We start from the raw sequence: 12,842 nt of genomic DNA on the forward strand, positions 1-12,842 counted from the left end.
AACAATTAGTCTGTCTGGGCTCTGGAGCTTATTTCAGACACATGCTAGACGGAATGGCAGGAGCTGCCTCACGCAGACCGAAGTACTCCCCACCAGTCTGAACATGCTGAGTGAGGCCTGGCATCAGGACTCCCAAAGAAAATTAAAAAAAGATCAGCCAGGAACTGTGAGCATAGTCAGTCAGGAAGGAATGCATCAGAAGGTGTGATCTCTCAAATCTCTTCATGCAAAACGCCCTAAGGAGAGTTAGCCTGGGAATATTTGTAAACCAAGTAAACACTTTCCCAAAGAGTTCCTCTCCACCCCGCTGCACCTCAAAGTGAGAGGGAGGGCCTGTCCTTACTCATGTGTGATTCTTGTAGACGGCAGCTCACCTCATACTCCTGGGCCAATCCCACTGCCCAATGAGACCGACCAATGCAGGAAGGTTAAGTGGAGGGCGAGGAACTTAAGAGGGAGGTAACTCGCATTTTGGGGTGTGCGTGTGTGTTTTGTTCTTCTAAGCCTAAGTCATAACTGTATGTTCCTTCTACTCCAGCAGTGTAATTAGAACTCTGACTGTAACATCAGATGGCTAAACGAGTTGTTTTTGTTTCTTGGCCTCAATAATAGAATCTATTCAGTCACTCTTAGCGGTTCTCCCTTGCCATGGAAGAGGCGCTTCATACACAGCCTTGGGGGAAAGAAAAATATAAAAGTTCTATGAGAATCAGAAATGTCTCCTCCTTGGCTATTTTATATGGCTTCCAGCCAATCTCTTTGTAGCTCGGTACCTTTTCTAAGAATTGGAATCTGGTTCCAAATCGGATGGGTCTCAAAAAAACATCACTCCAGAGTTGGAGGCATCCAGACGTCTCACCAACTATCTTGATATAATTTTGAAGAGATTGATTGTCCCAGCAATTGCCCTGCTTTGTGTGGAATACTCATGGAGTGCTGAGATGGGGGGGGGAAAAGCACCTAATGACACAACATTTTAGAGCTCATGATTGTCTTCAGAGTATAAAGAGCATAGACCTCACACAGCAAACCATTGGTCCCTCCAAATGAGGGAGATGCCTTTGCAAACCGGTTTTAGCAGTAACTGGAAGAAACGTTTCCTTTTAAGTTAATATAAAGACAGCTTTGTCAGGCTCACTGAAAGAAGAAACTACTAAATCATGCTTTTTAGAAAACATTCAGCTTTACATTCAGTCTAAAGGAAGGGAATTGAAATTTATCAAGTGAAAGGACAATGCAGGGACAGTGAGTCTATTTGCCTGACAGGGTGCTTTGCATTTTCACTCCTAGGAGTGAGCAATGAAAGCCTGACAAATGACTCTTAAAGAAAAACAAATGTAAAAGAGGCTTAGGAAATACCCCAACTTCGAGCTAGCCAATTTCCAAATAATGTCAGGGAAGATTCCTAGAGAATCAAGCACTCCGGAAAATACCATCATAAATCACCCCCTTTCCCTATTCTTGAATATGTGCAAAAGCAATCCTTTCTTCAATAGGAAAAAGGTGTCCTGGGACAGGTACTCACAGCATCCAGGAAGTGGATCTAGCAGCCCAGAGGTGGAGAATCACCCGGCAGGAAAGTCGGCGCTGAGCTCCCAGCATCGTGCCCCTCCATCGTGTGCACCCGCCCACGCTGGCAACTCCCCCAGCACCCCTTCAGTGGCCCTGGTCCCCCTTCCCCATTTCTGAAAGGGACGTCCAGGAGGCCCCAGCGAGAACCGACCGCCTGTTGTGAGAAGCCAGCCTGAGAGCTGTAAAGCTGCCCACGGTTTCTAGGCTTGTGCAAGGATGTGATTCACTCCACAATGGGTCCGTGAAGCACGCCTAAGAGAAATTACAGGTTTCTCTGGTCTGAAGCAAATCCATTAAAGTGAGTCACTTGTTTGTCCTTCAGGTCTTCATCTTTATCTTCGATGATCACAGGGGACTCTGTGTTGCCTCTACGGCACTGGCGTGATCAGGGTGATAAAATGCAAAGTCCTGCCACTGTCTTTGATGATTTTTAAAGGTTATTAGTTTGTTTGTTTGTTTGTTTGTTTGTTGCCTGTAGTGATGTTGAACTTGGAGAAAATTGGCTGATAAATTGATCAGTAAAATCATGATCTAGGGCCTAACTTAGCACCATAGAGATTTTTGCTTTTTTAATGATTGGGACAAGGATTTCTTATTGAAAGTCTGCGTGGCTGTGGATAGAATTCAGACACAGAAGACATGATCTCCACCTGTGGGAAACTTCATGTGATGTGACTTTTGGACAGGGTAGTCGGTTTGGACTGTTCTGCTCGCCACCACATAGTCCCACGCATCCCAATCCTGCTATCTTCTATTTACAGGCCTTCCTTCCCCAGAGATCTAACGCAAACCCCCATGTAGATAGATATTACCAGGGGAAAATGCTGACAATAAGGGGAAGTAAGTGAGAGGCAGTTTGGATACACATTTTACAGCAATGAAAGTCATTTATGGAAATGGGTCAGTTCCATTTAGGTCAATAGTTAAGTACTGGGTTGTTTGGGAATTGGAAAAGCCAGTAACAAGTGGTTGTGTAATCAAAGGACTTTATTGGACATATTTACTGAACATATTCTATATACAAGGCTCCTTGCTCTGCACTATGGGTATACAAAAGTGAGTGATGTAGTAATACAAGTAAGTAACCCTGTTCCCAAAGGTTTATAATCTTGCCTGGTAAAAGATATATATATGCACACAGAAAGACCAAAAGTAAATAAACAACATAGTAAATACTAATATAAAGTGCATTGCACTAATTATAAATATAGGAAATTAAGTGGGGAGAATCAGCTCTTCTGGTTGGACCCAGCAAGGGAGACTTCTCAGAGAAGGCGGAAAGTGAAGCAGAGCTCAGACACCGTGTGCAGTGAGTAGAACCGTGTGATATGGACCCTTCTCAGTCAGGGAACTGTGTATTGTGACCATGGTAACCTTGAATGAAAGGCTTGTTCAATGGTAAGCTCAGCAGATTTTGCCAGCTGACACCACTAATGTTTGTTGAACAGATCAAATCGAATGCGTAACTCTTTTATTTAGAAGTTAATGAACTAGTTCCCATGAGGGTGTCTGCTTCCAAAGTCATGCAAAGGGCCATGGCTCTGTGCTTGTTTGTGTTTGTGTGTGTCTGTGTGGGTGCATTTATTCACAGGTACCCCAATAAAAACAATTAACATTTTATTAATAATAAGCAAATTGGCAAATTATTATTTGCCAAATTTTATTCTAAATACTTTACCTACATTTATCCATGTAATCTTGTTAACAACCTGATGAGGTAGGCTCTATTACCGTCAACTTATAGATGAGAAAACTAAAGTCTGAGAAATTTAAATGACTTTCTCCCAAAATCTCCATGTATTATGTGTTCTACCCACAAATCTGCCTTAGACACCGTTAGTACCAATTTCTCCGTGGGTCACCTGACCAAGTCACTTCCTTGGTGAGGCGTGAGCAGAAACTGAATGTGTTTCCACCCTGGGTCATCCAAAGTCAACCTGAACTGTGCAGTTCCTTGACATCTCTCAAGATGGTGCAGAGTGGGTTTGGGGGCTGCAAGAAAGAGGTGACAGCTTCTTCCAAAGTTTCTCTGTTAGCATCTGTGGCCTTTCTTGGTTAAAGATGATCCCAAGGTGGGTGCCTTTCCCACCACCCTGTCTCAGGAAACGAGTACACCTGAATAGAGAGTGCCTTCATGCTAGCGTGACTGCTCAACTCACAATGCAAATGAAAGGCCAATCCCCTCCTGCTCTCCCAGTGCTCAGAGTTCTCATCTATAAATTGAGGCAATTGGACTTCATCTTTTCTTACCTTTATCCAGATTTACAATCCTGTAACTATTTAGCTTCACTTCAATATATCGACTCTGGGTAAGTGACATTTCTTTGTACCTAAATCTCTACACAGAGTAAAACCAGGATTATGCCTATTCTGGGTACTTCTCTTGAGGAGACCCTACAGATATACTGGCAAATGGCAAATTAAAACCACCTTCTGACTTCACTTAAGAAGGATGCTATTGTTGTCCCAAGATAAGCAATGCTACTTGAAAGATGACTCTTTCTCCAGGTTGGTGCATTTTTAAAAAAAACTTCTGATTGATCTCTTGATTAGGTTTTTGCCTTTTCAAACTTGCCTACTTAGAGGGGAAAATTATTTGTAGCAAAAATGAGAGAGAGAAAGAGAGAGATCCACTCATCCACAGGTGAGCCTCACTTTCCCATCTGTAATGCGACATCATTAATACTGGCAGAATTCCAGGTAGGAGAATTAGGAGCTGCCCATCACCCCTCTGCCTTTGTGCACTAGTTTTCTTCTGTTGCATCTGCCAGTGTGCTTGCTTTGTAAAGGGGCTTTTTGTTTCTCCAAAGGGCTTCTACCTACAGTTCCATTCTCCTATTAAATGGCACCTGGTTTGAATATTGAATTTATTTACATAAAAGTTAAGAAAATGAGCAGCTCTGTGCTTGAAATATGATATTTCCCCTTCCCCATCTCAGGCTTCAAAACAACATACTGTTGGTGAGGGTTAATTTTACATTGTCAGTGTAGACAGAAAGCCCTTCAGTGCCTACATACATGGTCTTGAAGACAAAGTCCAGGGCTGGGAGCCAGCGGACTTGGGTTTAGACCTCTGGCTCAATCCTTGATGAGCTGTGACTCACCACTCCAGGCTTCTGTCTCCTTAACTTAAAAATGGGCATCTTCTCTGGTTCAAAAGCTCCATGCTTTTTATTTGGCTCAAAGAAGTTGCATCTAAGCCCAAACCAGGCTGACCATCCAATCAATTTAAATTTGAAGGAGCAAAATATACTAGCAGTTGGACTCCTTTTGTGAAAAGAACCAGCAATGACCTACTTAGAGTCAGACCAACTGTTGGTGACTATTCATGAGGGCGGGCCCCTCCCTCAGCAACCCACGGAATCTAGCCAGGTGACATCCCAGGCCACCTTTGCCAAGACGAGCCAGAGCTTTCTTCCTGAGGATAAAGGTGACCCACTAGCATGGAGATGGAGGCCCCAACAAAACCATGGTCATGGCCCACTTTGTCTTTTTGTTCCCTTGTGAATGCCCAGCACATATAGAGAGGCGAGAAATGATCAGCAGCACAGAACAGCTCAGACAGAGAGGCCTTGCGTCATTTCTGCACTCCACGCCCTCTTCCGTCAGCACCATGGCGTGTGAGGCTTCCTTCATACTCTCCAGAGGCAAGAAGGCGGGAATGAGCACACCTCTCCTTTGGGCTCTGCCGTTCCTGAAATATATGACGTTGTCAAGGACAGAAAATCACAGCTTTAGCGTACAAGTAGCAAGACCCATGGGCTTCACAGCGACTGCATTATAAGTTCATTTTCTTGAACAATAAGCCCCTTTAGGTAGAGCTCCCTGGGCAGATGGAGAACCTCTTCCCTTTAAGCCAACCTTTCTGGCACCAGGGACCAGTTTCATGGAAGACCATGTTTCCATAGACCAGGGTTGGGGGGATGGTTTCAGGATGATTCAAGTGCCTTACACTTATTGTGCATTTTATTTCTATTATTGCTACATGGCCATTTGCCACTCACTGATAAGGTTTTTTGATATGAGTCTCAAAGCAATTGATTTATTATGTTCTCTCCGCAGCCAAACCTCTCTGCTAATGATAATCTATATTTGCAGCTGCTCCCCAGAGCTAGCATCACCACCTCAGGTCCACCTCAGATCATCAGGCATTAGATTCTCATGAGAAGTGCAACCTAGATCCCTCGCAAGCGCAGTTTACAGTAGGGTTCACGCTCCTACGAGAATCTAATGCCACCGTTGATCTGACAGCTCAGGCGGTGATGCCAGTGATGGGGAGCAGCTGTAAATGCAGATGAAGCTTCACTCACTCGCCCCCTGCTCACCTCCTGCTGTGCGGCCCAGTTCCTAACAGGCTGCAGACCGGTACCAGTCTGCAGCCCAGGCGTTGGGGATCACAGCTTTAAGACACTCTGAAATCCAGGGTACAGTCGTGTTCTATCACCTACAAAAGCTGAGTTACAAACTTCGTCTTTCTCTAAGCCAGACCACCTCCTTTGAAGTGTAACTCCTCTTGGAAAGGATCCGTTCTTTATAAGAAGCCCTGGACTGCTACAGAAGGCCACCAAGGCTGCTGGAGCCTGGATGTGAGGGGGTGAGGAGTGGGAGGCACTCCCCGAGTGCCTCTCTTTGCATCTCTCTCTGTTTCTGTCTGTCACTCTGTATGTGTCTCTGTGTGAGTCACTCCCTGTTTCATTCTGCATTTCTCAGATCTCTCCATGCATCTCTCATCTTTCCCCCTGCATCTCTCTGGCTCAGTGTGTCTCTCTGTGAATGTAGGTATCTCAACGTGGGTGCCTCTATCTCCCTCTCTGGTCTTCTCTCTCTAGATCTGGAGGGACATTGAGACACAGGATTGGAAGACATGTCTGCATATGAGTGGCTCTCCCCCAACCCAAGTCACCAGGTCTCTCTGTGTATATGTCTCTGAGTTTCTGTTTCCCCCTGTGGCTCCCTTCTTGCACTTTGTTTTTCTATATGTCTTTGTTGGTCTCTCAGATACTCTTAAAATGTAAATAAACTTCTACATTATCCCTAAAGCTTCAAAGATGTCATTTATCATAATTCCTTCATCTTTTCAGACTAGGGGAAAGAGAGGAGCCACAATGGGAAATTTGGGGATATTGCTGATATCATTAGGATGTTCTGGGATAGGGAACCAGAGAGCAGAGGGAGTAGCTAAGTAAAGTGGACACCTCCGCTTACTCCTGTCTTAAAGACAAGCTAATGTACTAATGTACAAGCATTCTCAGACACTCCCGATTGCTCTTCAAAGACAAATATGAATCAGAAGTGTGAATCCATTTCTAACCATAGCTAGGTGAGAATAGTTATATAGGAGAATCCTTTCCATCAAGAAAAACATCATTTCCAATAAATAATTAATCAAATTGCAATTTTTAAAAGAAATGTCATGTATATGACACATATATGGAGCCCCCTTAGTTTACACTCACCTTCCAAGTTAGGGATGTTTCCTGGTTTGTTAGCTTGGCCCTTTGGTGGGGTGACAAGAGAATTCAGAAGAAAGGTTCTGTTGAAGACAAAGTAGAATTGTATTGATCATTATTATTAGTCTGTCTCCAATTATCACAAGTGTTCAAAGCATGTGGGGAATTGTGATCCACAGCAATTTATTTTATCCTTTCACTTTATCCATCTCCTCTCCTTCTTCATATTGGAACTGCTGAAAACATAGGAACAGGCAGGTATAAAAGACCCCTCCTCCCTGGCCTGACCTGGCTCCCTCTCCTGAAGGAGCCACTAGTTTGAGAGGGTGAAAGCAACAGAAGAGGCATTGAGTGACCCGGAGAGAGAGAGAAACACCAAATGGTTTGGAGAGAAGCACCTCAACAGCTCCTTCCCAGCTGCTCTGCTGAAACCTTCAATGTTAAAGCCATCTGCTTGCTATGCACCTGCATGCAAAAGATATCCTTGTGTTTTAGGTATGTGTTACCTAAGACAGGTGATATGTTAACTCACTGGTAGAATTATGAGAATTATTACCACATAAGCATAGGCTAATTCATCACATCAGACATGAAATGAACACAGACAAGCACACTTATTATCCTGAGTTTGAGGAGCTGGGACTGGCACTACCCAGGCAGGTACCTTGAGGGGGGGGGGGGCGGTTAACTCCGGACTATAGAAGAGGGCCACCCCTGGGGACCCTACAAAGCAGAAGAGGACAGCAAAGATGGTATGCCTACTTCTGTCCTCTGAGTAGTGTTGGTAAAACTAATGCTATGCAGCAGTCTAAAGCTAATGCAGAGTAAAGGATTGCAAGAAATTAGGATAAATGTACCTAATACATAGACCAGTGGTTCTTAACACTGGCAGGACATTAGAATCACTAGGGAGCTTGAAAAACAAAAGGCTTAAACCCTACACCCAAGAGTTTCTGATTTAATTTTTCTTTAATAGAGCCTAGAAGACGATATTTTGTAAAAGCTTTCTAGATGTTTCTAAGGAGCAGCCAGCATTAAAAATCACTGACTCAGACAATTGACAACTGATAATAAAGTGTTTGGTATCATTTGACTTATCCCTCATGTAAGACTCCAAAAAGAAGTGGGCAGAATGACTGTTTCTTTATAGCACCGAAGAGCAGAATTTCTCTCTGGTGGCCTGAATAGATCCCTTATGAAACACACATAAGGACAGGAGCAATGCTGACTTGGAAGGGATTGAGAGAGAGCCAGACTTCTCTCCGGAGTGCGCCGTGGCAGGCCAGAGAAAGGCAGAAGAGAAACACCTGGGGTGGCTGGTTGGAGGCACATATTCACAATGCTAGCAGACTGCAGGGAGGCTTTAGATGAATGGTTCTCAACTTGACTGTACATAGAATCACCCAGGGAGCTTTTAAAACTCCCCAAACCTGAGCCACACTGAAGACCAATCAAATCTATAAAATCTGCAGGGTAACACGCAGGCAGCCCCATTTTTTGAAACTTCCCAGGTGATTCTGTTGTGCAGCCAAGATGGAGAACCACTGCTTTAGGTAATTATTGATGTCTAATCTCAGTAAAATTTGGCTCTTTTTTTTTAAGCTGGAAGGCAGATAAAGAAGTCTGCAGCCTTCCAGACTTACGGAGACTAAGAACAAAATCAAAGTTTAAGTAAAGTAGGGAGTAGGAAAAGAAAGGGAAGAAAAGGGAAAGAAAATAAGAAGACAGCTAAAGAAATCAAAGAAAAAAAAGAATGCAAAGGCAAGGAATATGGGGTGAAGGCAATGCTGCCACTCAGGGACACGGGGTGCATAGCCCCAAGACCCCTGTCCACGCAGACCTCCTGCATAGACAGGTGATGTTGCTCCTGGGAGACATGGGTATGGAACGATCTAGACTGCCTTTGCCCTTACTGCTGGCTGCATTCCTTGTGCCAACGCAGAATCCCCTTTTGCTGCCATGTAAAATTAAAAAAAAAAAAAAATGAATGGCAGTTTTTCCTTCACGCAGAACAGCTGATGGGTCTCATTCTTTGCAGAACAATAAATGGTTTCTAAATCATAGGAATACAGGCTGGGCATGGTGGCTCATGCCTGTAATCCTAGCACTCTCTGGGAGGCCAAGGTAGGAGGATTGCTTGAGGTTAGGATTTCAAGACCAGCTTGAGCAAGAGCAAGACCCCAGTCTCTAATAAAATTAAAAAATACATAAATTATAGGCATAGAAGATGAGTTAAAGGGCATGTCATGGTCCAGCCTACTAGCCAAGGACTGAACCTTTTCTACACCACCCCTGAACAGGCCCCTGACCTACTAAAACAACCCAAATAACCCTGGTAGCTGGCCCCTCTTGAAAATTAGGCTATTAGGAAATTTCTTGTATAGGATCAGAATTTGTTTCCCTGGAATTTTCACACTTTGGATGTGGTTCCACTGATTGGATTCGTAACGAACAAGTAGGCTGCCACAGGAACCTGAGGATTCTCATCTTCTCTCATTTCTCCGATTCATCACCTGCTCTCCTACCACATGGTTTCAGACTCACCCTCCAATACCTGCCACCTCGTCCCTCTCCTCCTTTAAACTCATTTAAATCAACTTTCAGGGGGATGGACATGCTTGAAGCTCTTACTTGAGGGGGGAGGGGGTATGGGCAATATATGTAACCTTACCACTTGTACCCCCATAATATGCTAAAATTTAAAAAAAAAATCAACTTTCATGTCTTTGGATGTGGTCCCCATACTCCAGAAAGAATCTGAACAGCTCAAGAGACCCTAGACACTTTTGAAAAATCCATATCACGAAGTATTAAGGTGATAATGTTAGCAACACTCCATATGCCAGAAATCCCTAAATTGTTATCAGGTCAAACTTTTAAATGCAAAAAATGAATATGAAAGCTTTACCTCTGATATTCTGGAGATCCATTTTGCAGAGGTTACTCGCTCCTTTAAGGCTTCTCTTATCTGAATATTTAACAAAAGGAGTTCAGAGTTAAAAGATTATGAGGAGTTAACACATGTGCTTGGGCCTGGCAAATATTGTGGCAAAGGAGGTGTGTTACCAGCCTGGTCCTGTTGATGGGATACAGAGGGATCGGTAAAATACACAAAATACACAAGGCATTGAGGCATCCATGGAGCTGGCATGGTGGAGCTGGCATAGGAGACTCACTTTCAGGGCCTTAAACATGGACCTAATGGCTAAGAAATACCATTGACACAAGTTTGAATATTTCTTGACATAGCTTTGATATTATTTTCTTGGAGCACCTAAATAGTTAATCACTTCCTATAGTTTGTCAATTATTCAAGCCTCCTTTTCTAGAGTAAAAAAAAAAAAAATACTACACAATATAGTAACAGTCCATGGAACCAAAGAAATCATAAAAACTAACAATGATATTTTATTTTATAACTTTATAGTTATGTATCATACCTGTCATCTCATTTTACCCAGAAAACAACCCCGTAAAGTAGATATTTTTATCCCCATTTTACAACTGAGGAAATTAAAGCTCCGAGATTGTAACACCCAAAATTTGTCAGCTACTAAGCAAAAGAACGAGGACTTGAATTCTTGTCCCCTGACTCCAGATCATCTTGTCCTCTTCCCTAAGTCTCTCCTGCTGAAAACAGGCACTCTTCTTATTTCCTCTCCCTTTTCCTTTCTGCTAAACAAACAAACACACAAAAACCCTGTTTTTCACCTTCTAATGCCTTGTAAAAGTTCTGTCTTACGATCAATGGATGCCTCAATGGATGCTCAGGGTGGCTTCACCCTTCCCTGAAAATGCAGTGTCATTTGTCACTCCAAAGGACTCCAAAGAGGGAAGACTCCAAAGAGGGAAGAGCACTCCCCAGTGCTGGGGGCTGCACTCAAGGGTCAACTGCTCAAATCGGGATTTGTGCAGGTATATTGTAGCTTCCACTTACATTTCTTTGTTCCCATATTTTTTTACTCCTATGTTTCATAATGTACCTCATACGTACTTTCTAAATTAATAACGAACACATCTAAGGATGTATGCTCACCGTTACTGATTTTAAAATTGGAAGACTACTGGTATACACAACTTTTTGTCAATTAATCATACGTGGCCCTGTGACACTTTTGTTTACAAGTCCCTGCATTTCAGGGACAAGTACTGATAATGCAGGAAAAAAAAAAAAAAACCAGAAGAAGAATTTATGTGTAGTACCTTTGGATCCAGGATTGTTCCAAACACCAGGATGAAGAAGCCCTGTGAAAAACAGAAGAAGGAGGAAGGGTCATTTACCAAATAATTATGGTAATAAATAACAGCATTTAGTATCAGTTCCTATGTTGGTAAAAATAAAATAATTTTATTAAATATTTTAATTTCTCATTTTTAGGAAAAAAAACACCTATACCCATTCATTCAACAAATATCAATTGTCTTCCAGGTACCAGCCACTGTTCCAGACATTTGGGACACCTCAGTAAAGCAAATAGACTGAAGTCTCTGCTTCATGCTGGAATGTTTTGGAAATTTCTTTTTAAAGTTGAGCAAAATAGAAGTGTTTCGCATTTATCAGGAACTGTAACTTTCATCAGAATATAATATTCCCAAAGTCAGAGATGTTAGACAATAAACAGCAGCCTGGCCATCCCAGAACAATACAAAAGAGCAGAACAAAAGACAAAAGAGCAGAAACAGCTATGCTGAGCTTCCTATAACACCCTTAACCTCTGCCTATCCTATCCACAAAAAAGAATATTGTAAAATCTGCAAAGAAAATCAAAATATATACATCCTCGGAAAAATTAGTAAAACATCAAATAGATTGAGTCTCCAAACACATAACAAGTGTTCCCAATATCATGATATAAAGGCAATTAATTAGCTTTCATATCTTTTATTACCCATACAAAGAAAGATCCCATAAAGTCAAAAGCAGGCTATTCCTCTGTAGTTTTAGTCCATAGTTTTTAGTTTTAGTCCATAGTTTTTAGTTTTAGTCTATAGTTTTTTACTATTTTTTCTCCACATACATTGACACAAAACCACCCTGGAGGAAGAAGGGCAGATAGTAGTCCCATCTTTCAGATAAAAAAAAAAAAAAAGGTAACTCATAGATTCAACTTTCAAAAAGTGATAGCAACATTCATCAGACAAAATGTCTCTTGAATGTGCAATTACTTGGGTCATGGCTCACCTGAAAAGAGAGGTGAGATAATGACTTAGGCGTAATAACCTAATAACCGTAATAACCTAGGCATTCCCTGGTTAAGCTGCTGTGATTTTATAAGTGAATATGAACTCTCGCCCAGCCGGAAGCCTGTTAAGACACATGGGTTTAATACAACTGGCAACGTAAAGATGTTACCACCTGGTGTTGTCAGCAAGAACAACACTAAACCTACTGCTACCGCTATTTGGTAAAAGCTCAGATGAGAGGTAGAGGACTTTAGAGGTACCAGCGTGCAGCAACTAATCCTGTCCCCCCAACACACTAAAATACACCTTTCCATTTAGCTGATCCAACGCACGCTCAAAATCTTGGTCCCTGTGTAGCTTTTATCAGATTGTTCTTCTGGGTGACACTCGGCCTGCAAGATATTCATTGGATTCTGTCGTCATGTCTGCTAAGAAAATGTCATTGTTGGCATGGTCCAGTAGGTGACAAAATGTCATTGTTATAAAGACGCTTGGGACAAATACATGCCAACCTGGTTTTAGTCCTAGGAATATTTGAAATCAAAATCTCCATGAACTTGGCCCGAGAACTAAATTTTTAAGAGATCTAGAAACCACAATTTTAGCATGTTTCTTCCACAAATATGCTAATGGATA

General features: G+C 42.4%; 1 protein-coding gene across 1 annotated transcript in view; it reads right to left on the minus strand.

The window, feature by feature from the left end:
* Nucleotides 1-12,842, minus strand: part of LOC105860251 (adhesion G-protein coupled receptor F2) — a 47,794-nt gene that overhangs the window by 2,495 nt on the left and 32,457 nt on the right. Inside the window, exons 8-9 of the mRNA XM_076003583.1 lie at nt 11,226-11,267; nt 9,931-9,990 (exon numbers count right to left, since the gene is read on the minus strand). Of these exons, the coding sequence (XP_075859698.1) occupies nt 9,931-9,990; nt 11,226-11,267 (102 nt within the window). The remainder of the gene's footprint in view (nt 1-9,930; nt 9,991-11,225; nt 11,268-12,842) is intronic.

This window comes from Microcebus murinus, chromosome 5, assembly GCF_040939455.1.
Source record: "Microcebus murinus isolate Inina chromosome 5, M.murinus_Inina_mat1.0, whole genome shotgun sequence".
NCBI lineage: Eukaryota > Metazoa > Chordata > Mammalia > Primates > Cheirogaleidae > Microcebus > Microcebus murinus.